General features: G+C 42.8%; 2 protein-coding genes across 6 annotated transcripts in view; one reads left to right on the forward strand and one right to left on the reverse strand.

Moving 5' to 3' along the window:
* The window catches only part of wdr43 (WD repeat domain 43), a 43,259-nt gene extending 33,348 nt beyond the window's left edge, over positions 1–9,911 (reverse strand). The window contains exons 1-2 of the mRNA XM_052024608.1: positions 9,667–9,911; positions 2,205–2,339 (exon numbers count right to left, since the gene is read on the reverse strand). Coding sequence (XP_051880568.1) covers positions 2,205–2,339; positions 9,667–9,882 — 351 coding nt within the window. The 5' untranslated portion in view covers positions 9,883–9,911. The remainder of the gene's footprint in view (positions 1–2,204; positions 2,340–9,666) is intronic.
* Positions 9,912–13,277: 3,366 nt separating this feature from the next.
* Positions 13,278–27,989, forward strand: trmt61b (tRNA methyltransferase 61B). Of its 5 annotated transcripts, none has more exons than XM_052024609.1 (7): positions 13,278–14,260; positions 17,443–17,545; positions 20,192–20,382; positions 22,220–22,311; positions 24,094–24,305; positions 25,317–25,394; positions 27,826–27,989. In XM_052024609.1, the coding sequence occupies exons 1-7, from the start codon at positions 13,583–13,585 to the stop codon at positions 27,867–27,869; spliced, it is 1,398 nt and encodes a 465-aa protein (XP_051880569.1). In that variant the 5' UTR covers positions 13,278–13,582; the 3' UTR covers positions 27,870–27,989. The 5 variants fall into 5 exon arrangements, 2 of the variants coding, with proteins under 2 accessions (XP_051880569.1, XP_051880570.1); XR_007956994.1 differs by having other exon boundaries at positions 13,425–14,260; positions 25,203–25,394; positions 27,826–27,876; XR_007956995.1 differs by lacking the exon at positions 27,826–27,989 and having other exon boundaries at positions 13,425–14,260; positions 24,104–24,305.
* Positions 27,990–27,991: the final 2 nt, after the last annotated feature.

Raw genomic sequence — 27,991 nt, forward strand, 5'->3', positions numbered from 1 at the left:
GGGAATACAAAGTAGCATACTATACAAAATATAGGTTGATTTTAGTGTGCAAATCCATAGGTTCTTGGTAGAAGTGCAAGTAGATAATATAATTAAGATCATGCTGGAATGTATAAAACACCAATCTAGCCACAACTGAAGTACTGCATGAAATTCTAGTCACCATTTATTCTGCAACAGCACAGTGGCACAGCTAGTAGAGCCACTGTCTCGCAGCACCAGAAACCAGAGTTCAATCCTGACCTCAGGCGCTGTGTGGAGTTTGCACATTCTCCTTCTGACAGCATGCATTTCCTCCAGTGCTCTGGTTTCCTCCCACAAGAATAAGACATGCAGGTTGGTAGGTTAATTGGTCACTATAAATTTCCCCTAGTATGCAGGTAAGTGGTAGAATCTGGTGGAAGTTGATGAGAATATGGGCACAATAAGAAGAATGGGATTAACGTGGATTAGTGTTAACAAGTAGTCAAAGGTTAGCATGGACCCAGTGACCAAAGTATCCATTTCCATGCTGTATCTCTGTGACTCTATACGACAGAAAGGATGTGATAGCATTAAAAAAAAAATGCAGATATTTACTGTGGGTGAAGGATTATATGAGTCTGACAAGACTTTTTTTAAAAAAAATAAAGATCAAAGGGAGATTCAATTGAGATCAAGGGTAATCCACTTCCATTGGCAGAAAGATTTATATTTGGACTCTATGCCCCCTGGTTAAGTGGTAGAAAAATTGGAGATGAAACAAAAAAAATCAGCTAGAACATCTGGAAAGGGCAAAAGAGGCAGATGTCCTCATCATAACTGATATGTATTTAGATGAACACTTGAAAAGTTGTAAGCTACAAGACTGTAGACTGAAAATTGTAAGTGACAGTAACCCGAAAATCTTATGTCGAACTAGACAAGTTAGGCCAATTGCCCTCATGTACTGTCAACTGCTGGGATCTCCTAATTAAGGTGACAAAATATCCTGCAGTGTTTCCAACTCATTTGGTTGGGGGAAAAAATGTTACAAGGTTATCCCTGGTACCAATCTAGGGTATTTTTGACAATAGCTGCAGAACGTCAAATTTCTACTGTTCAAGCTCAGTTGTGTTTCTCTTAACGGTGCAGATGAGACTTGAGGGCAAGTAAGCAAAAACTGCACAGGGATATTTGCAAAACTGCATTGAAAGCAAAATTGAGCATAATTACAGTGGCAGATGATTTCAGTCATACAGCATGGAAACAGGCCCTTTAGCCCAATTCGCCCATGCTGACCATGTTGCCCAGTGAGTTAGTCCTATCTGCCCCTATTAGGCCCATAGCCCTCTAAACCCCTCCTATCCATGTATTTATCTAGATGGCTTTTAAACATTGCTAATGTGCCCAACCTCAACCATTATTTCTGGCAGCTCATTCCAAGTACACACCACCCTTTACGTGAAGCTGCTGCCCCTGATGTCTTTTCTTAAATCTCTCGCCTCTGACCTTAAACCTCTGCCCTCAGGTTTTTAGCACCCCCTCCCTGGGAAGAGACCATGTGCTTTCACCCTGTCCATGCCCCTCATGATCTTATATACAGTGGCATGCAAAAGTTTGGGCACCCCGGTCAAAATTTCTGTTACTGTGAATAGCTTAGCAAGTAAAAGATGACCTGATTTCCAAAAGGCATAAAGTTAAAGATGACACATTTAATATTTTAAGATTAAAAAAGTAATGTTGCTTAAAATATTGAAGAAATGTGTCATCCTAAACTTTATGCCTTTTGGAAATCAGGTCATCCTTTACTCGCTAAGCTATTCACAGTAACAGAAATTTTGACCAGTGGTGCCCAAACCTTTGCATGCCACTGTACCTCTATCAGGTCACTCCTCAACCTCTTACATTCCAAGGAATACAGTCCTAGTCTAGTCAACCTGTTTAACTCAGGCTGCCGAGTCCAAGCAAAGTCCTGATAAATATTTTCTGCATATTTATTACTGAACTTTTGGAAAACATCAGAAACATTCATTTCCAGCAGGCAAGAGATAATACACATTTATAACTACCTTGAACTGCAGTGTAATGCACAGGAGTAAAATGCCATTAACACAGTGCTGGATCCATGCCCAGAAACATTGTTCCCCTTGCTTTTTCATTTGGAAGGATATTTGTATTGTATTTTCTGTACAATTAAGGAAACCCAACAGCTTTCACAAATGTAACATTAAAAGCAATCTTACCAACTTCCTCTGTAGTTCTCCTTTTACTATACTGTATAACAAGATGCTACCAACTGCTGTGCCAATAGCCAATAGATCCAATTCGTCACTGGCTTCCACTTTCTCTGATCTCCTCTTTTTCTTCTGAGGAACCTCCTGGAGAGAAGAGAAAAGTCCTATTTCTTAGCTCAATCATTAAAACCATTGGAAAAAAATCATATTAGTTGTTAAGAATATTGTCTTGCTTTACCAGAGTCTGCGTCAAGGTCAAAATCACAACCTTGTTTCTAATCATTCCAGTTTCATAAGGTTTTGTCCTTAGGTTAAAAAAAAATTGACTAATTGTGGCCTGTCTGGTGAAAGAATCAATAGTAACCAGCTTGTCAGCCATTTTTGGGTGGTACTTAAAGGACCAAGACAAACAGAACATGTTCTTTAATTCAAATATAGAATATAAATAAAAATAAATTCTGGAAGGCCAAACCAAGCAGTATCTGTGGAAAGAAAGTCTCAACATTTCTGGTCAATGACCTCTCAGATTTTACTTCACATTATGTCTTTTTTTAAAAAACTTTTCAGTTGGATACTTGCACTTGCTTTGCACATTCTCTCACTTCCCTTGCCAAAACATTTAAATCCTGCTAACATAAGACATTCATCAACTGGACAAACAAACTATTAAATGTCAATTTGTACTATTTTCATTGAAGCCACAAGATACAGGATGAAAGCACACCAGAGCAAAGCTGCAGACACAGTGTGTATTTTTCATTGATGTTCTCCACGATAGCCGTAAGTTGAACACTAGCAAACTGAAGTTCATAACCTTCCCTTAATTTGTGACCCTGTGACTTCAAATAGGAAGAAAGCACCTCAACCAAAGGAACAGAACCTCCCTAGTGTTTCCTTGAGGGAGAAAGAAAACTACAACCCTGTCAGGCACATGGCAGCAGCACGAAAAATGCTGGAATTTATAACAAATGGAAAACAATAAGACTGAGCAGTCAGCATGGGTTTCTGAAAGGAAAATCATGTCTAATACATGATTAATCTAATTAATAATCATTAGAGTCAAGAGTAATACAGCACAGAAACAGACCCTTTGGCCCAACTCAACCATGCTAAGATGCCTATCTAAGCTAGTCCAATTTGCCCACATTCGGCCCACATCCCTCTAAACCTTTCCTATCCAAAGTACCTGTTTACGTGTTTTTTTTAAATGTTGTTATTGTACCTGCTTCAACCACTTACTCTGGCAGCTCATTCCATACACACACCACCCCTCTGCAAGAAGTTGCTCCTCAGGTCCATTTTAAATCGTTCCCCTCACCTTTAGCATGCCTTTGAGTTTTTGATTCCCTTTCCTTGAGAAAAACACTGCATTCACCTTACCTATTTTATACACCCCTACTAGAATCCTTACAGGATGTAATTAATAGAATGGAGAAGGTGGAATCAGTGGATACACTGCATTGGATCTTCAGGAGGCTTTTAATAAAGTCCTTTGGCACAAAGTTGTTTAATTAGGTTAGGGGATGTGGAATTGGGGATCAAAACTGACTAGGATTGAGAATGGTTACTAGAGAAGGCAAGAGGAAATAAACTCAGATTGGTGGCTGTGACTAGTGAGATACCACGGGGATCATTTGTTGGACCCTAGCTATTTAACAATTCTGAGAAGAAATGCAAGATTTCCAGATTTGATGATGATACAAAACTAGGCAGGATTGTTAATAGGAAGATGGATGCAGCAAGACTTCAAGGGGATAGTGATAAGCTGTGCAAAGGGTAAAGAACATGACTTAATGCAACATGTGGAAAGATGTGAAGGTACTCACTTTCGTGCACCAAAAGAGAAAAGCATATTTTAAATGGTGTTGGTAATGCTGATGTTCAAAGAGAGCTGGGTGTTCTTGTACACAAGTTACTGAAAGCCAACATGAAGATGCAACAGGCAATTAGGAAGGTAACTGGAATTCAGCCTATTGAGGGGATGAGAGTACAGAAGTAAAGGCAACTTATTTCAATTACATAGGACCTGGTGAGACCACACCAGGGGTACAGTGAACAATTTGATCTCCTTACCCAAGGATGTAGATGTACTTCCCACAGAAGGAATGCAGCAAAGGTTAACTGGTTCCAGGGATAGCAAGCCTGCTGTACAAGTACAAACTGTGTAGACTAGGTCTACACTCTCTGGAGTTTAAAAGACGGAAAGGAGATCTCACTGAAACTTAAAATTCTTACAGGCCTGGACAGGATGTCTCCCTGGCTGAGGAGTCCTACAACCAGTGGGCATTATCTCAGAATAAGGCAATTTATGACTGAGATGAGAAATTTCTTCAAACCTTTGGGATTCTCTACCCCAGAAGGCTGTGAAGGCTCAGTTACCAAGTTCATTCAAAATAGGGTTCATTAGATTTATTAGGTAATCGGGAATATACGGATAGTGCAGGAAATTGGCACTAATGTAGAAGATCTACCAAAATCTTGACAAATAACACAAAAGACTCAAAGAAGCAAATGGCCTATTCCTGCTTCTATTTTGTACAATTTTCTAAATATCGGTTTTTCCAATTGAAAAAGAATGTCATCAATTCAAGTGTCACAATTGAAAGGTTTTAAATTGAATTTTGGAAGTAATAAGTGCTTTACAGGATCAAAAAGAGTAGCTTTAAAGATTGCTGCTGTTTGATTGAGAAAAAGTTAATTAAACCATTGGAGACAGTGATGGGGATGGGGGAGTGGAGAAAGAAGGGATGTGGGCAGAGTGGAAGTAAATAGGAATCACATGGTACACGTTAGAAAATGATTCTTTAGCAAAATCAAGCTGCCATTGCTTCTCTGGTAAGATGCACTTCCTGTCACATTATTGAAAACTACCAGTTCTGGCATCAAACCAAAATACAACCCAACATTATATCAAATGAATTTAATTGGTAAGATTTGAGAAATAACCATTCCCAAGGAATGATGCAAAAACACAGTATTAATGAGTGCACTAAAACAAATCTAAACCCTTAAACCCACAAGGTGAATGAACAGAAAACATGTTTAAAAACACCATGTAAAGCCTTGAAATGAAAGTGACATCACAAGACGACAAGTCCACTTTAAAACTTAAAGGACTGCCAATTTAAATAATTTGGTATTAGAGGGCACATTCCAATATACAGCAATTTTAAGAGTTAGTTAATTAGTTTAATAGTTAACACTACATTTTGAATAAGGCTTCAGCCACTATATCAGTGACACTACATTTTGATTCAGAGTTTTAATCGTGTCCATCCATGAAAGGATCCCAAACAATTAATGAAAAATCTGCAGTTGACATTATTAACCATTGAACAGTGGTCATAATGAGCTAACAGATAGGGATTTGGTAACTTATACAAATGAAAAACTGCCACATTAACTCTTACTTTTTTAAAAAAGTCACTATACTTCAACAATGAAGATAGGGTCACTTGGAATGTGCCTATTTGCAGAGTCCACTGGAGTAGAAGACTACTGAGTTATTCAATTAAGCTAGAGGCCCAGAAGAAACTGGGTGACTTCCACTTAGGGGAAGAATTGAGAAGTATAATGTCAGTATCTTTTAAATTTTCATGTAATGCTATAATTTGGATTACAATAATATTGCTTTTAAACATCTAGCCTTTGCAGAAGTTGACATTTCGAACATCATGACTTCAAGACTACAAGATGTTACCAGGGCAACCAACCAAAATCTTGGTCCTAGGTTTCAAGGACCATCTTAAAAAGAGAAAAAAATTGACTGATTAAAGGTGGAGTTTATAGTCCAGGCAGCTGAAGGCACTCATTCAGCAAATTCAGCTAATTCATTGTATTCAAATAACTAGTTTTTTTTAAGAAGATTACTCAAACCAACTCCCCAAAATCAAATGTTTTTTTTAAAGACAGCAGAAAAAAAATCCCATCATGCGGGAAATTTAAAAATTACAATAACTCACTTCAAAAAGTAAATATCTGATGCAAGAACAACCTTGATTAAACTACCCAAGAACACTTGAAGTCATCTTTTCAAGGCAGCTGCAAGCAACTTCCTTCGCCCCCACCCAAAATAATCAACTATTTAAAAAAGTCAGTCCCATGAGAAGTCAATTATTCATCCCTCATATATACACTACCTAATGCAGCAAAGACACATCAAGTGATGCGTTACTTTAGTAATCTCTCAACTCTTCCACTAACATGTCAAATTGCTCATCTGACAACTAGGCTTAGAATTGGCTGCAATTTCCAGCAGTTAAACATTGGATCTCCACTGTCTTTGGTCCCAACTACAACCTCCCTTCCCTAGTCAGCAATTTCATACCCAGCCTGGTCTTGTCAGAGATTGCTTATTTCTAAATCTCTGACACACTACTAAGCCTCCAATTCCATATATCCTTCATTAATAAAACTGCCATTTTCCATTTGGGTGGAAATCAATGGTTAGTCATGTGTCACACAAATGAAATGGTGACATTTTCTGAAGATCACCCAGACCAGACTCCATCACTGCATGAGTTCTTTAGGGGGTTGTTCTAGACCCAATCACTTTTAGCCACTTCATCAACAGCCTTCCTTCCATCATAAGTTGGGCTGTTTGCAGAATGTTCAAATTGTTTCATAGCAATTTGTCGTCCATGTAGTCCAAGTCTGCATGCTTGGGCTGATAGGTAGCAAGTAACATAAGTGCCAGGCAATGACCATCTCCAACGAGAGAGACTTTAATCACCTACCTATCACAACGCAATAGCATGACCATTGCCAAATCCTCAACACCTACATACTTTGGTTCAGAAACTCAGCTGGACCAACCACACAAATACTGCAGCCATAACAGGTCAGGTGGTAGGCCTCCCTTGGCAGGTAACTCACCTGCTGACTGCAAAAAGCCTTTCCATCATCTACAATGGACAAGCATTGTTGCAAACCCTGGATTGCTCCAACAACACTCAAGCTCGAGACTATCCAGAACAAAAGCAGATGGAATTAATCCTGCTACCTACAAAAATATATTTTGGTATAGAAGGTCAAATAAGGGCAGGTCACAAGAAATGGTAGGGCCCCAACTCCATGGATCCCCAAAAGTGGCAGCACAGGCAGATGGGGTGGGAGGAAGGCAACATTTAGGATGCTCAACTTCATCAGACATAGCATAGAATACAAGTGCAGGTATGTCACATTACAACTTGAAACATTGGTTAGGCTACACCAGGACTATTGTGTGCAGTTCTGGTCACCTCACTATAGGAATGCGATTATGCTGCAGAGGAGATTCATCACAACGTTGCCTGGACTGGAGCATTTCAATTAGGAGAGATCAGATCAGCTGGGTTTATTTTCCACAGAGCTGAAGAGTCACCTGATAGAGGTAGGCAAAATTTTGGGTGGGTGGGGGAAGAAGCAGATAGGGCGAATAGCAAGAATTTTGTTCCCATACTGGGAATGTCCAAAACAAAAGGGAATAAGTTACTAGCTGAGAGGTAGGTGGTTCAGAGGGGATCTGAGGGGGAATTTTTTCCCTCAGTGGTTGGAATCTGGAACCACTGTCTCAGGTGATCGATACAGGAGCTCTCAAGCATCTAGACGACCACTTGAATCGCTATTGACCAGTTGCAGGTAAATGGGATTAGTATAGACAAGTACAATGGTCAGCATGGACATTTTTGGCTGTACGAATGCTATATCCTGAAAAAATTAGGAAATAAATTACAATACTCAGACCTCCAGATTCATCCAATACAACTATTCAGGTTTATCTAACACCACTGATGTTACAATATGCTAAATCATTCTCAAACCCCTTTATGGTTTTGCAGTTCTTTACCCCAAAATGTCCCCCAAGACATTTCAAAGCTCTACAAAGTATCCAAAAAACTAAAATGTAATGAAAAGTCATTAGGTAACTGAGAGTTCAGTCAAATGTAGCTTCAGTAATGTCTAAGGAGACAATATACAGAGATGCATGAAGGTTCCACAGTATGGAAACTAATCAGCTGAAGTATATCCATCAATGGTGGGGTAATCCAAAACCAAACTACTGAATTTACTGGAAATCTGAAATAAAAACAGAACATGCCAGAAGTACTCAGCAGGACAAGTCACCACCTGTGGAGACAGAAGCAGAATTAATGTTTTAGGTTCAATAACCCATCATCAGAATGGTAGTATGGGAGTTGTTGGGGTCATGCAGGGGATAGAATTCAAGCACCAGTCCTCAAGATGGTTACAAGAGGTTAGAACAATAAGAGAAAGGCCACAACATAGTTTTGAAGGCAATAATGAAAATTTACTACAAAATCAGCAGGTATTCACATGCACGAAAGTTGAGAGGTAACCAGTACGTGGGCAGGTTTTGAAGGGTCTAAGATGGCAAACAGTTAAGATAGCTGTGAGATAACTCCAAAGGTCACAAAAATGATGAGAGATTACAAATTATGAAGACTACCCTAGAAATTTAGGATTAAATATACTTATATTCATCATTAAGGCTATTCAACTCACTAAAGTTATAGATGGAAATGAAGAGCACAGTTCAGGTATTTCTGAAAGTCAACTATAACCGAACTGGAATTTTTTTCCTAATAACTTTGCTTTACACAAAGTAGTGTGAAAACAGAAGCACTATACCCCCACCCGAATACATTCATCTGACTGAAGAGCCAAGAAGCCTCACATCCAACCCTAAATTGTGTTAGCAACATGATTGGCTTGAACAAACTTTAACTACCACTGAACTCTCCCCACAGTTCTTGGTCTAGCCCAGCAAGCATCTGATGGCCACGTGAATTAAATAGTCTACATGTGTTATTTGAACAGAGTACAATTCCTCTTTTAACTCATCCCACTGCAGACCCTCAACATCTTGTTCAATGATTAAAAAACAAAATCACCCATGAGCTTCATTCAACAGGTTTAGATGATTGAACACTTGCGTAACAACTCAGAGGACTAAGAATCCAAGAACTGCGGCGTGTCTGAATGCCCGCTACGCACTCGGGACTCCCGTAAACCCGTTTCCACGACTTGAATCCGGTTTTAACGACGAGACCGTGATTTCTAACGGCGGGGACTCACTCAACTCGGAACTTTAAACATTCGGGCGAATTTTTCGAAGAAGTAAAAGCGGGGAAATCCAACATTTGATTTTGTTTCTATGCATTTTGAAAAGATTAGATCAGGGTCTTGATCGGAAAGCCACCCGCAGCCCCGACCCTTCCAGGGACCACGAGGAAGGGGAGGAGACGGAGCTGGAGACTCGGGGCCCGAAGCCACATGCAGGGCTGGGACGGGGAGGTGCTGGGGGAGGCCGCGGCCTGCTCTGCTCACTCGCTGCTCCGGGAAGGGCGGCGCGGCGTCCCTCCCGTTCCCCTGCTATGTCCCCCCCCCACCCCGGGGTCCCGGGCCTCCCCCCCTCCCTCTTCCCTCCCCGCCTGTCGCTGACTAGGCCGCGCCGAAGCCCGACACTCACCTGGCGGAGGCGCCGCGGGACAGCCCACGACAAGCAGCTGCAAGTGGCGCTGAGGTGCGACGAAGGCACGTACTCGTGCTTCAGGCTACCGGCCTGCGTGTCCCAGACCCGGATGCGGCCATCCCCCGCCACCGAAGCGAGGCAGTGCGCCGGGCCGGGCGAGAAGACGCAGCACCAGCCTCCGCCACCCTCCGCTCCGCCATCAGCCGCCGCCATGCCGCCTCGACACGTGTTATCTAACGCGCAGGCGCACGGCCACAGGAAGGCGAGGCGGGGCCCAGCCTGTCAATCACGCCTCTCACCCCCCCCCCCGCCCCTCCTGTCAATCATCTTTCCCAGCCCTCGCAGGTCAGGATGACTTGATTGCAGGCGTTCACCGATGGCTCGAATATGGGACCTCTATTCTCTGTCACAGACGGAGGAATCCGATGTCATATCCTATGACTTCCCTGCCAGATTAGGATAGTGGCAGGTAGTAAGTGAAACAACTGGTGGGATAAACCCACATTGGTATTGGTATTAGTTTATTATTGTCACTTGTACTGAGGTACAGTGAAAAACTTGTCTTGCAAACCGATCATACAGGTCAATTCATTACACAGTGCAGTTACATTGAGTTAGTACAGAGTGCATTGAGTTAGTACAAGTAAACACAATAACAGTACAGAGTAAAGTGTCACAGCTACAGAGAAAGTGCAGTGCAGTAAGGTGCAAGGTACCAAACTCCCTGTGGCACTGCACTTTCTCTGTGACTGTAACACTACGTTTTGCATTCGTTTTGTTTCTGTACAACCTTGATGTACTTATGTATGGAATGATCCGTCTGGATGGCATGCAAACAAAAGCTCTTCACTGTATCTTGGTACATGTGAATGTACAAGGCATGGTTAGTAAGTTTGCAGATGATACTAAAATAGATGGCGTATTGATATTGGTTCATTATTGTCACTTGTACTGAGGTACAGTGAAAAACTTGTCTTGCATACTGATCGTACAGGTCAATTCATTACACAGTGCAGTTACATTGGGTTAGTAGAGAGTGCATTGAGGTAGTACAGAGTACACTAATGTACAGGTAAAAACAATAAGTACAGAGTAAGGTGTCATAGCTACAGAGAAAGTGCAGTGCAATAAGGTGCAAGGTCAAATAAGGTAGATCGTGAGGTCAGAGTCCATCTCATTGGAAAAGGGAACCGTTCAATAGTCTTATCACAGTGGGGTAGAAGCTGTCCTTAAGTCTGGTGGTACATGCCCTCAGGGTCCTGTATCTTCTACCTGATGGAAGAGAAGAGAGAATGACCCAGGCGGGTGGGGTCTTTGATTATGTAGATGGTTATGAAAAAGTACAGGGGGATCTTGATCATTTAGTTATGTGGACTGAGGACTGGCAAATGGCTTTCAATCCAGACAAATGTGAGGTATTGCTTTTTGGGAGATCAAACCAGGGTAGGACTTATACAGTGGATGGTAGGGCCCTGGGGAGTGTTATGGATCAGAGGGACCTAGGAGTGCAAGTATAGTTTGTTGAAAGCTGTGTCACAGGTAGACAGGGTGGTGAAGAAGGCATTTGGCATGCTGGCCTTCGTCAGTCAGGGCATTGAGTATAGGAGTTGGGAAGTTATGTTGCATTTATATAAGATATTGGTGAGACTGCACTTGGAGTATTGTGTACAGTTAAACCAGAAAGAGTGCAGCAGAGATTTACCAGGATGTTTCCTGGACGTGTGGTGGGGTGGGGGGGGGGGGGCGCTGAGTTACAAGGAAAGGTTGTGTAAACTTGGTCTTTAGTCCCTGGAACATAGGAGATTAAGGGGGTGACCTGATAGGGGTATATAAGATCATGAGGGGCATAGACAGGGTGAAAGCACACAGTCTTTTTCCCAGGGAAGGGGTGCTAAAAACAAGAGGGCATAGGTTTAAGATCAGAGGCAAGAGATTTAAAAGGGACATCAGGAGCAGCTTCTTCACGCAGAGGGTGGTGCATATTTGGAAGGAGCTGCCAGAAATAATGGTAGAGGCGGGCACATTGGCAACATTTAATAGCCATCTAGATAAATACATGGATCAGAGAGGTTTAGAGGGCTGTGGGCCAAACGCAGGCAGATGGGACTAGCTCGCTGGACAACACAGTCGGCATGGACCAGTTGGGCCAAAGGGCCTGTGTCTGTGCTGTATGGCTCTATGTGACAATAATAAACCAATTACCAGATGTATTTGTTCATGATGGCATTGATCTTGATTCTTTTAGAATTAGAGTCATAGAGTCATACAGCACAGAAACAGGCCTTTGTGTGTGTCTGTGGGTGAAGGTGGATGGGAATGTGTGTGTGCGTCTGTGGGTGAAGCTGGACGGGAGTGTGTGTGTGTGAGGGTGGATGGGAATGTGTGTGTGTGTGTCTGTGGGTGAGGGCGGACGGGAATGTGTGTGTGTGTCTGTGGGTGAGGGTGGACGGGAATGTGTGTGTGGGGGAGGGAGGGGGAGTCGATAGGTGTGTGTGGGGGGGAGGGAGGGGGAGTCGATAGGTGTGTGCGGGGGGAGGTGGGGGAGTCGATAGGTGTGTGTGGGGGGAGGGAGGGGGAGTCGATAGGAGTGTGTGGGGGGGGAGGGAGGGGGAGTCAATAGGTGTGTGTGGGGGGGAGGGAGGGGGAGTCGATAGGTGTGTGCGGGGGGAGGGAGGGGGAGTCGATAGGTGTGTGCCGGGGGGAGGGAGGGGGAGTCGATAGGTGTGTGGGGGGGAGGGAGGGGGAGTCGATAGGTGTGTGGGGGGGAGGGAGGGGGAGTCGATAGGTGTGTGGGGGGGAGGGAGGGGGAGTCGATAGGTGTGTGCGGGGGGAGGGGGAGTCGATAGGTGTGTGGGGGGGAGGGAGGGGGAGTCGATAGGTGTGTGGGGGGGAGGGAGGGGGAGTCGCTAGGTGTGTGGGGGGGGAGGGGGAGTCGATAGGTGTGTGGGGGGGAGGGAGGGGGAGTCGATAGGTGTGTGGGGGGGAGGGAGGAGGAGTCGCTAGGTGTGTGGGGGGAGGGGGAGTTGCTGGGAGTGTGTGTGGGGGGGAAGGGGGAGTTGCTAGGAGTGTGTGGGGGGGGGAAGGGGGAGTCGCTAGGAGTGTGTGGGGGGGGAAGGGGGAGTCGCTAGGAGTGTGTGTGGGGGGAGTTGCTAGGAGTGTGTGTGTGGGGGGAAGGGGGAGTCGCTAGGAGTGTGTGGGGGGGGAAGGGGAGTCGCTAGGAGTGTGTGTGTGTGGGGGGAGGGGGAGTCGCTAGGAGTGTGTGTGGGGGGGGAAGGGGGAGTTGCTAGGAGTGTGTGTGTGGGGGGAGGGGGAGTTGCTAGGAGTGTGTGTGGGGGGGAAGGGGGAGTTGCTAGGAGTGTGTGTGGGGGGGGGAGGGGGAGTTGCTAGGAGTGTGTGTGGGGGGAGTTGCTAGGAGTGTGTGTGGGGGGGGAAGGGGGAGTTGCTAGGAGTGTGTGTGGGGGGGGTGGGATTTGATGGGTTTAGTGTGATAGTCGCAGGGCTCATTTCCACCTTCTGTAACCCCACAAAACGTTGCGATTGGTTTTATTGACATTAAGAATTTCCTCGGTGCCTGGATCTTTAAGCCCATCCAGAAGGAACCGGGGGACACGAGCAGAGATGCAGGAGGGTGAGGCGCGCACCCGCTGCTCGTCCACCGCCCCGTGTACAGTGTGAACGCGCAGCCGGGGTTGACCGAGCTCCAGGCACAGAAAGGATCTGTCGCTTGTTAATGATGTTCCTGCAGCCGAGGCGGGGCTGCGGCTGATACCAGCGTGCAATGCAAAGACGCGGCTTAGAGAACAGGCAAAGCTGCAACGGCCTTGTGGATGCAATTTAATTTGCAAGCGACTGGGTTTCAAGCTGGAGAAGGGATTGCAGATGGTGGGGTGATTTTTTTAGGGGCGGTCGAACGATGCGCCGTCTGCAGCGGTCTTGTTGCATTGTACAGACAACATGCTGGCCAGCGAAGGACTCCAGGCTTCGGTGTGGGGTCCCGGCTGGTGGCCGCTGCTGCCGCCGCCCTGTGCCGGGTTTCAGCAAGGGGTCGGTGCGGCCGGGTTCCAGCGGCTCTGGCACCCAGGGTGGAGATGACAGCGAGGGAGACCGGTCAGCTGGTGTCCGGGAATCGGGAGCTGGGCAGACTTGGCCTCTGGCTAGGTCGCCGTGGTCCTGGCGGAGTGGTCTACCTCCCCGGAGGCTCTCGCTGTCTCCGCTGGAAAGGGTTAGCGACCTGATCCCGGAGCAGATGTTGTCCAGGGAGGTGTTGGATCTATCATCATCAGTGACAACGGCGGCCCCGGAACTGCTGGTGCCACCATCCACGGCTAAGGAGGTGCCCCTTAAAATAGGGGACTTGGTGCTGGCTGAGTTTCGCAAGAGGCATCGCTTGGATTTGCAGAAGATGTTCTTGTTGGTGGCAGGTGGGGAACTGCACAGTAAGTGGGGGATGCTCACCCACCAGGAGATCCTGGGGCATCTCCCGGGCCAGGTCTTCAGGACGTCCACTGGCTCTGAGTTCGTCCTCAGGAGACCAACCTTGGAGGAATTTGTGCTGCTCATGAGACGGGGCCCAGCCATTTCTTATCCAAAAGTATGGTAAATCTTGATCAGTTTTTTTTAAGTCAAAACTAATCAAACCAACTTGATGCAAAACCAATAGGACATCTACCTACAGGGGTTTAGAACATCGGGAATAGGCCGTGAGTCTCTCATGGCTGTTGTGTCTTTCATTAAGTTTATGGCTAATCTGATCTTGGCTTCATATCCAGTTTGCTGCCTGTTTCCCTACAATTCTCCGATAGTCCATGAATTCATCTTGGTCAATCACATAATCAATGATTTTTTTTTCATAGGTTGCTCTCAGGAGAACATCAAAAACATAAAAGTCAAGTTCTTTATTCTCATAGGCATACATACCCAGGGTATAAATGCCATGAAAATTAGCTGTCTGCAGCAGGTTACAAGTGTGACGGACGTAAATTTCATAAACCTAAATTAACATAAACCTAAATTAACATAAACTGTACATAACTTGCACAACAAAATATATTATTGCAAGTTGAGGGAAATATTTAGAGTTTTTCAGGTCAGTTCAAGAAACTGATGGCAGTGGGGAAGAAGCTGTTGTTGAACCTTGAGGTGTGGGTCTTCGGGCTCCTGTAACTCCTGTCTGATGGCAGCAATGAGAAGAGGGCATAGCCTGGGGGTCCTTGATGATAGATGTCGCCTTCTTGAGACATTGCCTCTTGTAGATGTCCTCAATGTGATGGTCACATAAGAGAATATTGTGGAAGAAACTTTTAAAGAGAACAAGACCAAAAACTGTAGTTAGTAGTTAATGTTAAAGATAATTGTGCCTGTCCAGTTACAATGAGGGTTAAAACAGCACAATTGTAATGATTGGTATTGGTTTATTATTGTCACTTGTACCGAGGTACAGTGAAAAACTTGTCTTACAAACCGATTGTACAGGTCAATTCATTACACAGTGCAGTTACATTGAGTTAGTACAGAGTGCATTGATGTAGTACAGGTAAAAAAAACAGTACAGAGTAAAGTGTCACAGCTACAGAGAATTATGCCCATTGTGAAAAGAGTGTAGAAAGTTCAGAAGACCTGCTGTGAATTCCAATTCATTACAGCTGATTAATGTGAAAAGAGTAGCAGAGTTATTCAGCATAGAAAAGGGTCCTTCAACTCACCTTGTTCGTGCCAACAAAGATGTCTATCTGAACTAGTCCCATTTGCCTGCATTTAGCCCTATCCTCCTTTGGCTGGGGGGAAATCCTCAAATTCCTAAAATATGTACAGGTGCTTTTTATAGATTATTATATGAATATTTATAATGTTTCTTTTATAATATATTCAAATAATGGAAGATTAAATATTCTATATTGCAATAACGAGCTTTTGTTGGAGAGAATGAAATTATGAACATTTAGTTAACCCTTTGTGAACTTGAGAAATGAAGTGAGCCACGGATTAATGGGCAACAGATAAAAGATCTGTGCAGAGAAGGGAGTATGTGAGTTATAAAGATTGAGGAGGGTAGGAGAAAGGAGACAAACCCAAAATTCCCACCTAACCTGTGACCACGAGCCACTTGTATTTTGTGGAAAAGAGACTTTGTGGCCTAAAAGGTCAGGCTAGAAGTATGTCAGCAGGAGAAGGCCGTACAGTTCCTGGAGTCTGTTCCACTATTCATGGCTGCTCTGACAGCAAATGTCGGCTCTCAATAGGCTGGGCATCTCCAATGGGGAATTAGAAAATGGCAGAGGAATTAACCAAAGAAGATGTACACAATTGCTACATATAATAGAAAATGAGGACAGCATATTATCACATGTACCCTTTTCCTTGTTGACTCTCCCTTAATCATAGAACACTACAGCACAGTACAGGCCCTTCGGCCCACAATGTTGTGCTGACATTTTATCCTGCTCTACGATCTATCTAACCCTTCCCTCTCACATCGCCCCCCATTTCTCTATCATTCATGTGTCTATCTAAGAGTCTCTCAGATGCCCCTAATGTATCTGCCCCCACAACCTATGCTGGCAGTGCGTTCCACGCACCCACCACTCTCTGTGTAATAAAAAAAACTTACCCCTGACATTCCCCCTTATACCTTCCTCCAGTCACCTTAAAATTATGTCCCCTCGTGTTAGCCATTGTCGCCCTGGGAAAAGTCTCTGACTGTCCACTCGATCTAAGCCTCTTGTACACTATCAAGGCTATTTGTGCTTTTTGTATCTCTATTTGTGCTTTTTTTTTAATACTTTTATTACTTCATTGAATCAATCATAGAATTGCACAGCACGGAAACGGGCCCTTTTGGCCCACTTCATCCGTGCTGACTCTGATCCCATTTGCCCGCGTTAGGCCCATATCCCTCTGTGCCATTGCTGTCCAAACATCTGTTAAGCTTTGTAATCGCATCTGCCACCATTGACTTTTCTGGCAGCTCGTTCCAGACATTCACCAGGCCTCTGTTTGGAAAAACTTACCCCTTAGATCTCCTTTAAATTTCTCCCCCCTCACCTTAAACCTATAGTTCTAGACTCTTATGCCCTGTGGAAAAATTATTCTGACCATCAATCCTATCTATGCCCCTCATAATTTTACAAACCTCTGTAAGGTCACCCCTCCTATGATCCAGTGAGAATAAACCCATCCTATCTGATCTTTCCTTGTACCTACAACCCTCCATTCCCAGCATGATGGATTTTGGCATTTTCCTTACAACTGACATTAGGTTATCCCTGTAATTCCCTGTTTTCACTTTGCCTCCCTACTTAAGAGCAATGTGGGTTTGCTGTTTTCCACTCTGCAATGACCTTTCCAGGATCCAGTGAACTTTGGAAGATTGCAAGCAATGCATCTGTTATCTCTGTGTGCCTTTATTTAAGTTTATCAATCCCAAAATTAATGTGAATTAATGATGTCCCCTGACCAGAAGATCCATTACTAATTAATTCAGTTGGTTTGGGTCCATAATAGAATTTCCAGAAAACAGTTTCACATGCATTCAGTGAACATTTCCAGTTTGTAAAACTCCATTATAGCAGCAGATTGTGTTGTGAATGACATAATGCAAATACTGTACAGTAATGGTACCAATTTACAGTGGGAAAGACCACAGAGTATAACTTAATTCATTTTGATGGTTCTTTATCGTCCCCTCTAGGAAATGGGTGAGTTTCTCCAGATCAGATACAAAATTCAGTGTTTCTAAGTAATTCTATAACATTTTACCCCTCCCTCTGCTTCAAGGATGCTACTACCATGTTGATGATGATGGATGTCGGTAATGGGGACTGTGTTTTAGAGTCCGGGTCAGGGTCTGGAGCAATGACACTCTTCCTCTCCCGAGCAGGTAAGGTTTGATGTATGATCCTTGATAGATAACTGCTCTTAATGCTATTTAGATATGTTTGCTGTAAAGATCTTTACATTAGAATGCACTGATTAAAATACATTTGCATTATTAAATGAGTATAATCAACAAGGATTCTAGTGTTAAACTGGATAAATAATGTATCCATTTTCAACTTAATTCATTAAATTTAAAAAAGCAAAATATTTGATAGTTCTTCCCTCTAAGCTGACAATTGATAATTAGTTCTATTTCCCTGTAATAACAAAATTTACCATGTGTCCAACTAATTAAATGTGGAAGATCTTTGAGTTCTTTGCGAGATTCAATGCTAATTCTTATACGAATGTAGCTAATAGTTTTATTTTTGCAGCTCAATATTATTGTTGTTTGGGAAACACAAACTCAAAAGAAAATCTATTTTAAAATAAACATAAAATTGATTTTTGATTCTGTTTAATGAATTCCAAAAAAAATGATACTTTTAAAATCACATTTTTTTTCTTCATAATACAGCTAATGATAAGATAATATTGGTATTGGTTTATTATTGTCAGTTGTACCGAGGTACAGTGGAAAAACTTGTCTTGCATACCGTTCATACAGATCAATTCATTACTCAGTGCACTGAGGTAGTACAGGGTAAAAACAATACAGAATGCAGAATAAAATGTCACAGCTACAAGTGCATTGCAGGTAGACAATAAGGTGCAAGGTCATAACGAGGTAGATTGTGAGATCAAGAGTCCATCTCATCGTAGAAGGGAACCGTTCAATAGTCTTATCACAGTGGGGTAGAAGCTGTCCTTGAGCCTGGTGGTACGTGCCCTCAGGCTCCTGTATCTTCTGCCTGATGAGAGAAGAGAGAATGACCTGGGTGGGTGGGTGTGATTATGCTGACTGCTTCACCAAGGCAGCGAGAGGTATAGACCATGGAGGGGAGACTGGATTCCATGATGTGCTGGGCTGTGTTCACAACTCTCTGCAGTTTCTTGCGGTCCTGGACAGAGCAGTTGCCGTCCCAAGCCGTGATGTATCCAGATAGGATGCTTTCTATGGTGCATCGATAAGAGTTGGTGAGGGTCAAAGGGAACATGCCAAATTTCTTTAGCCTCCTGAGGAAGTAGAGGTGCAGGTGAGCTTTCTTGGCTGTAGTGTCTATATGGTTGGACCAGGACAGGCTATTGATGATATTCACTCCAAGGAACTTGAAGCTCTCAACCCTCTCGACTCAGCACCATTGATGTAGACAGGTGCACATACACCGCAATGACCAGCTCTTTTGTTTTGCTGACATTGGTATTGGTTTATTATCGTCACTTGTACCAAGGTACAGTGAAAAACTTGTCTTGCATACCGATCGTACAGGTCAATTCATTACACAGTGCAGTTACATTGAGTCAGTACAGAAAGCATTGATGTAGTACAGGTAAAAACAATAACAGTACAGAGTAAAGTGTCACAGCTACAGAGAAAGTGCAGTGCAATAAGGTGAAGGTTGTTGTCATGACACCAAGGTTGTTGTCATGACACCATGTCACTAAGCTCGCTATCTCCTTCCTGTACTCTAACTCATCGTTATTTGAGATACTACCTACTACAGTGGTATCATCTGTAGATGGACTTAGAGCAGAATCTGGCCAGGCAGTCACGAGTATGTAGGGAGTAGAGCAGAGGGCTGAGGATGCAGCCTTGTGGGGCACCAGTGTTGAGAATGATCGTGCTGGAGGTGTAGCTGCCTATCCTCACTGATTGCGGTCTGTTGTTCAGAAGGCCAAGGATCCATTTGCAGAGGGAGCTGTTGAGTCCCAGGTCTCGGAGTTTGGTGATGAGTTTGCCATGAATTATAGTATTGAAGGCAGAGCTGTAGGCAATAAGATTTCTTTATTAGTCACATGTACATCGAAACACACAGTGAAATGCATCTTTTGCGTAGAGTGTTCTGGGGGCAGCCCGCAAGTGTTGCCACACTTCTGGCGCCAACACAGCACGCCCACAACTTCCTAACCCGTATGTCTTTGGAATGTGGGAGGAAACCGGAGCACCCGGAGGAAACCCACACAGACACGGGGAGAACGTACAAACTCCTTTACAGACAGCGGCCAGAATTGAACCCGGGTCGGTGGCGCTGCAACAGTTACTATTGATGGCAAACAGAAGCCATGCAATCAATTTAATTAAAATGATTTACTTTGTGGATTTCTTGGTATTAAAATGTGGTTTGTGACAGCTTCGTAAGGAGATGGTGGAACTGTAATAGATGGCTGTGTTGAATTGGCTGGGGCAGTGGTTGGAATATGACAAATTTTCTTAGTAACCTTGGGTAAGACTGGACTCAAGAAAGATGAGCCTGACTATGGAAACATATTACACGAGGATTCAGGGATATGGATAAGATGTAAAATCGTATAGCCCTTTGGTTGCGTTATCTGCTGATGCTTAATACCCTAATATTTGGTTGTGTATCAAACTCCTGAAGAGCATCTTGGGATATCTTACTATGCTAAAAGTGGTGTACAAGTTGTCTGAAATTAATAGAGGGCTCCTTCTGCATCTTCATTGCATTGTGATCAAAGTGAGAAGAAAATTATGAGCACAGAGTGTGTTTTCACATGTAATTCACTTTGTTTTCTGGCTCTCCCACAGTGGGGTCTTCTGGACACGTATATAGTTTTGAAGTGAGGAAGGATCACCATAACACCGCTAAAAGGAACTATCAGTGCTGGCGGAATGCCTATGAAGTGGCTTGGGAGAAAGAGTGGCCAAATAATGTTGACTTCATTAATAAAGATATCGTATTTGCCACTGATGATATCCAGGGAAAGATGTTTGATGCTGTAAGTCACTTATTGTAAATACCAATTGACACCTATGGTGTTATGGATCCGAATGCATTCCTTTGATCTGTCTTCATTCCAAAGGTCAATGATTTGCAAGCTTTGGAATGTAGTGATAGCTAAGAATTCTCAAGCATGCAACTTTAGCTTTACATGTTGCAGTAGTGGACAGATATCACTGCACCCTTGCTGGCCTGTCACCTAAGCCTCAATTGCTGGAAACCTCTCCCTAAACCTCTCTGCCTCTTGAAGCTTCCCTCGGTTCAAGTATTTCATCTGTCTTAATCTTCATCTATCTTAATATGTGGTTCACTATCAAATTCCTGAGAAGCACCTTTGGGCTGTATGACTATGTTGAAGGTGACCTATAAATATAAATGGAAGCTGTCGATGCATCTCCTACAGGTGAGCTTGCTTACAGTGTGGTGCCGTGTGTGGCTGAATATTGGCAGATGCTTGAGAATAATTTGCTGAGGATTGATGTTACAGCTCTAACAAATAGAAACTATTTTAAAAGGGAAACAAGATGGATTTGGCTGCCATCTTATTTTGGATGATATGCACAAGGAGGTGTCGGACCTGGTGGATTTAGGGTTAAAGTCACACGATCCATGCTGCCATTAAGTCCTTATCTGTACTATTCAAATTTTCTGGCTCTTGGGCTATAGCCCTCTATACCACAGTGTTTCATGTGCTCATCTAAATAATAAATGCTGTGAAAGTACCTGCATCCGGCACCCCCTAAGTGTGTTCCATTTTCAACCATCATCTGGATAGAAAGAAAAACTTCAAGTTCCCTCTCAATCTCTTGCCCCTTACCCTGAATGTTTACTCTCTGGGGACACCTTGAAGGGGAATGTTTCTCACTGTCTACAACCCATATAATTTTATCGACTTCAATTGATTTCCCCCCCCCCCCCCATTCTTTTTCACTCCAAGGAAAACACCTAGTCTATCCATTCTCTTATTGCTCCATCCCAGGCAACACTCTGGTGAACCACCACCTCTCCATCTTCTCCAGTACGATCCCATCCTTCCTATAGTGTGGTGAGCAGAACTCTCAATCTACTTTTGTTCACGTTAAATCCAAATTGTGTATGAAACATCTGGGGGGAAAAACTCCACAGAAGTTCATAACATGGGTCTGTCATGTCATTATCTGGCTCTTTAAGGGAACAATGCAAAAATAATCTCTCATCAACTTTTCTCTCCTTGTGGACGTGTAATCTAACTCATTTCAAAATGCTTACCCTTAATTTTTTTTAACTCAAAAGGAACTGTATCTTTTTCCAATCCCCATGGCAAAATGTTCCATAAGGGAAGTTCTCCTGAGTTCTCTCCTCACTCTTTTTTATTGATATTTTTAAATTGGTGATCCCTTATCATTAAATCTGAGGCAAGCCTTTTCCCATTTGTTATAAGAACTTTTCGTAATTTTCAAAACATCTGTTAATCTCCACCCGTGCATTTGGTTCTATTACTCTCTCTCTAGTTTCCTCCTGTTAATCTGGTCAAACTCTGTTCTTTCTGTAATGTGACACCTAAAACTGTACTCTAACAATGTTGTTATACTTTATCACAGCCAAAATGATGTTTGCTTCTTTCATGCTATTACTTGCATACAGATCTACTTTTGGGAAATTCTGTTTTAATTCTTGGTATTCTCTGTTCCTTCAATCCCATTTCATATTCTTTCCATTGAGTTTGTACCTTAACACTGCGAGCCATATTATTTCAGAGCTTCCCACATTGAATTGAATCCTCATCTTCCCATTCTGCTGACTAGATCTTCGGGTGAATTGAAATGCATTTTAAATTAACTTCCCATCTTTTGCAGATTGCTTTGGATATGCTAAACCCGCAACTAGCTTTACCTGTCATCTCCACTCACCTCAAGCAAGGTGGAGTCTGTGCGGTGTATCTTGCAAAGTAAGCTTATTTAAATTTGACCCATTTTATTGTCATTATTCCTACGAGAAAGAAATCGTTCCCATTTCTATCGTGCCTTTTGTAATCTCAAGATGCCCAGAGTGTTCTGCAGACGATGAAGCATTTTCAAAATGTAGCCATTGTTAAAATGTAGGTAGGCAATTAGTGTATAACCAAGGGCACACAACTAGTGACATGCTAATGGCCGGATAATCTAATTTAGCAGTGTAAATTGAGTGATAATTATTAACCAGGAGACCTGATGAGCACTTCTGTCTTTCACTGAAAGAGTTCCATGGGATTTTTTGCATGTCTGAATGGTGGGAGGTTTTCATCTTTTTCATATTTTCTCATAACATAGGAGACCAATCTGCTTTTTGCTTCCATGCTGGTTCTCAGAGTATCAATCTCATTTCCCCCACTTATCTCCCTGTAACCTCTCTCGCATGCTCATCAATTTCCCCAGATGCTCCTACCATGCATGTACACTTGGGGTAGTTTTCAGTGGCCAATGAAACTATCAACCAGCATGTCTTTGGGAGGACACTGCAGCACCCAGAGGAAATCCAAGCAGTCATGGGGAAAGCTCCACACAGACAATGCTGGTGATCAGGATTGAACCCAGGTCACTGGTGCTATGAAGCAGCAGCACTGACAGCTGCACCAATACGTGACCCTTGTTTTACAGTCTCCTTGACGGGGCATCAGTATGTGTCTGCTCAGATTGAGAGTTGAACTTCTGTGCAACTCAAACCGAAACTTTAACTCTGCAAAGTAAAATGGCAAAAAAACAACAAAGTTCTGTGATCATGAAAGCCCTCTGTCACCTTCTCTGGAGAAGGCAAGTACAAAGTTGTATTTAACTTCCACTGTCCCTCATAAGTTGTTGATACAAATCGTTACAGCATTAATATTAATTTGGATAAATTAAATACGGAAAATTAACCAGTTCTTATTAGTCATGGCCGACCAAATCTACATTGCTTTAAAGTTGAGTGAACAAGTGTATACTCATTAATTATGTTAAGTAAAATAGTCAGACATGAAACAATTGCCATTTTTGGGAATAGGTTAACAGCTACAATATGACAACTTCATTGGCTCTGAAATATGTTGGAGTGTCCCGAAGTCACGAAAAGTGATACTTTGTTCTCCTTCAAAGGGTTAACACGGCTCCAGATTGTCATTTCATAAAACAACCCTGATTATAAGCAATTACCTACAGTAGGGTGGAACTGTACTTTGGCCCATGACGCTACAGTGTGACTCTTCATCTGGATGAAGGGTTTCGACCCGAAACGCCAACTGTCCATTTCCCTCCAAAGATGGTGCCTGACCTGCTGAGTTTCTCCAGCGCTTTTTGTGTTGCTCGTTTCTTGGCTGAGCTTCCCTGTCTACCTAACACCATGGCTCATACTCTGTCCTATATTTCCTCTTTTCCTTTACTCCATGCAATACCTTACCCCATTCACTTAAATTGGTAAGACATAGAAGGCTACAAGCCAAGTGCTGGTAAATGGGTTTGGTTTGGCTGGATGCTCGATTGTCAGCATGGATACAGTGGGCTTTCAAGCCTGCTTCTATGCTGTATGACTTTGACTCTAATACATCCTTGGACTGTTTTTCTACAAAGGTGTTATACAAATGCAATTTATTGTTGTGGCTAAAGGAGCTATATAAATTCGTTTATTGCTAAAGGGATTCTATAAATTCAAATTGTCATATGTTTGACACTTTATTGAGGTTCTGAAGTACCGGAGTTCTCTGACAACCTATTTTTAGTATTACCCAGGTCATCGATCTGTTGGAAGGGATCCGCAGCTCCTGCTTATCCTTCTCGTGCGAGAAGATCCTTGAGGTTATTCACAGGGACTGGTTCGTTGCTCCTGCTGTGAGGAAGGATGGCAGCACAGCAGCACGGGTGGAACCACAAAGGAAGGGAAATGATCTCGAGCACGAGGAAGGAAAAGATACAGTCAAGCTGGAGGGTGATGGTAAAGTGTTGTTAATTAGGGATGGGCTTTAAATTTGCTGTTGATTAATCCATTAGTGTAAACATTAGAAAATTTAGGTTGCTGTTTAGTGTGTTCAAATTAAACATTATTTCCCCACTCCCACTGTGAGAATTGTTAAATTTAAAGACCCTCACCATCCAGGACATGCCCTCTTCATGTTACTACCACTGGGAAGGAGGTACAGGAACCTGAAGACCCACACTCAACGTTTCAGGAACAGCTTTTTCCCCTCTACCATCAGATTTCTGAACGGTCCATGAACACTACCTCGTTATTCCTCTTTTGCACTCTTTATTTATTTTTGTAACTTGTAGTAATTTTTGTCTTGCACTGTACTGCTGCCACCAAACAATAAATTTCACGACATATGTCAGTGATAATAAACCTGATTCTGATTTAAATTTTACTATTACACAAGGTACTGTTAAATGCTTAAATTAAATGCTTAAAAACATCAGGGAAGTTTAATCTGATTAACATAAAGTTATTCAGAGGGGAGAATATTCATAGCTAAGGTAGCAAACCTTGGCTGGAGCAATAACTAATGTGTGCTCAACTGGTTCAGCATCTTCACCCTTGAGGGCAGTTTTAAAACAAAAAGTAGTTCTTTATCCTCGCAGTTCTGCTCTAAAGTATATGCAGAGGCCTCCATACTTGTGGTCTGTTCATGCTTTACCCTCACTCATCATCTTAAGGATGAACTACAGTGCATTTTGTGTATTTGTTTCTTGGAGGTGCCAGAGAGTAACCACTAAGTGTAGATATCAGTAAAACAGAATGGATATGAGTAAGAATAAAATGAGGGTTAATTTCATAGCTCTTTTAAAGAACCGGCATGTGGTAAATGGTGAATGCAGTATGAGTTTGTGCTTTCAGGAAGGAGGGAAGACACTGGAGTGAAATACATCAAAAACAAAAGTATAACTGACTTTTTCAGGATGGTTTGGGTAAAGGCAGTGAAGAGGTAACCACGTTTTGCATTAAATGCAGGTGAAGAGGAGGATACTAAACCTTTTTGCACTGTGCCTTATGTTGCCAGACCTCATCACGAACAAGTTTCTCACACAGGTGAGTCCAATTCATTGTTTTATTTCTCTAATGTATGTTGTTCCCAAACTCTCATGATGTCACATATTTGATGCACGTGGCTAATCTTCCTCCAGCTTCCAGTTCATTCGGTCATTTGTTCAATTGCTATTTATGGGAACTTGCAGTATACAGGTTTGCTACTGGATTTGTGATTGCACTTCAAGTACTACCCTTTGGTTCTAAAGCACTTTGGAACATACTCAAAATGAGCAAGGTGCTAATTGAATTGCAGGTTGTGTCTTTCTTCTTAATCAATCCACAAATTATAGGAAATAATTTACTTTGGACAAAAAGATCCCCTTTTCCTCTTTTGATAAATAGCTCTACATTTCTGTCCTCTATTCCTTTTTTCATCTAAGCAAATCTTAAGTTCTAACATTTCCATGACTCCTCTACCTTTCTTTATTGCACTCTTCTGCACGTTTTAAATTCATTTACAGGATATGAGCATCGTAGCAAAGCCAAGATTTATTGCCAATTCCTGATTGGTCGGGAGAGGGTGATGATGAACAATTGTGTGATAAGCAAGGGAGGAGATTCCAGGGGCTTTGACAAAGATCTTTGTTACCTCTTCAATACAACTCAATCAAATTTGTAAGGCATGTTGCTAGTGAGGACACAAAGGTGCTTGATAAGGGTAAATCAGTGGATGTTATCTACATGGACTCTAGTAAGGCATTTGATAAGGTCCTTCATGGTAGGTTGATTCAGAAGATAAAGATGCATGGGATCCAGGGTGAATTGCAAGTTTGGATTCGGAACATGCTTGCCCATAGAAGACAGAGTATGGGTGGAAGGCTGTTACTCTGGCTGGAGGTCCGTGACCAGTGGTGTTCCACAAGGATCAGTGCTGGGACCTCTTGCTTATGATGTATATCAATGATTTGGATGAAAATATAGATGGGTGGATTAGCAAGTTCGCTGATGACAGCAAGATTGGTGGGGTTGTGGACAGTGTAAAGGACTATCAAAGAATACAGCAGGATATAGATCAGTTACAGATATGGGCAGAGAAGTTTAGTCTGGGCAAGTGTGAGGTGTTATACTTTGGGAGGTCAAATGAAAGGAGAAAATATACAGTTAATGGTAGGCTCCTTAATAGCATTGAAGTACAGAGGGATCTTGGGGTCCAAGTCCATAGTTCACTGAAAGTGGCCATGCAAGTGGATAAGGTGGTAAAGAAAGCATATGGCATGCTTGCCTTCATTGGTATGGTGTTGAGTATAAGAGTAAGGAAGTCATGCTGCAGCTGTATAAAACTTTTAGTCAGATTGCACTTGGAGTGTGCAGTTCTGGTCACCCCATTAGAGGAAGGATGTGGAGACTGTGGAAAGGGTGTAGAAGAGGTTTACCAGGATGCTGCCTGGATTAGAGGGTATGAGCTATAAGGAAAGGTCAGACAAACTTGGGTTGTTTTCCCTAGAGCATCAGAGGCTGAGGGGAGACATGACAGAGGCTTTATTATGAGAGGCATAGATAGGGTAGACGGTCAGAATCTTTTGCCCAGGGTAGAAATGACAAACACCAGGGGATATGCTTTTAAGGTTAGAGGAGGGAAGTTTGAAGGTGACATGAGGGGCAAATTTTTATGCAGAGATTGGTAGGTGCCTGGAAAGGGTTACCAGGTGTGTTGGTGGAGTTTAAAAGGTTTTTCGGTAGATACATGAAGGGGATGGAGGGATATGGATGATACACAGGAGGAGGACATTTGGTATGAATTGGCATTAAGATCAGCACAACATGGTGGGCCCGAATGAATCATTCATTGCTGTACTGCTCTAATCCTGGCCTGCTACTGCATTTGGGTAGTAATCAAGAGTCAGGCACATTCTTGAAGGGCTAATGATGGATGGGGGATAAACAGGAAAAACCCAGCACTGTTTGAGGGTGGGTGGAGTTGTCAGCTTTCCGAGACATGGCCCCTGCTGAGTGCTACATTACTAATTAGAGATCTACAGTATTTCAGAGATCAGAACAGTGAGCAAGCAATTCATTAATTGGGTTGGGTTAATCCCACCCTGCTCTGACAAAGCATTTTTGACCTGAAACATTAATGTTTTTCTCTCCACATATGCTGCCTGACCTGCTGAGTGTTTCCAGCACTTTGTCTCTGATTTACAGCATCTGGAGTTTTGATTTATTTTTAATCTTGCCCTACCCTTGGAATGGTAGATTTTGGGGGCTTAAAGAGAGGGAGTAAGAAAAGGGACTTTATTGTTGCCTGTTTTCTGATTTTTAAAGTCCACCAGAAAAAGGCTACAAAAGGACTGAACCACTGCCCTGATGATAATAGTCTGAATCCTGACTTGTTAGATAACACACAGTTCAATATTCCCAAAGCATTATGCATAAAGTTGTTTTATTTGTATGAAGCAGTTCTCAGTGTTGTGTCTGCTTTCTCCTGAAATAGCTTTCCTTGTCAAGTTGAGAAAACTTAAACCTGCCCTTCAGTGAAACCAACCTCCAGGACTCATGGAATGAAGTGTAACAAAAAAATACTGAAAGCTGTGGATATATTGTGAAGTTCTACTCTGTACACAAAACTATAAATAAACTTTTATTTTTTGTATTTAATC

This window comes from Pristis pectinata, chromosome 10, assembly GCF_009764475.1.
Source record: "Pristis pectinata isolate sPriPec2 chromosome 10, sPriPec2.1.pri, whole genome shotgun sequence".
Classification (NCBI taxonomy): domain Eukaryota; kingdom Metazoa; phylum Chordata; class Chondrichthyes; order Rhinopristiformes; family Pristidae; genus Pristis; species Pristis pectinata.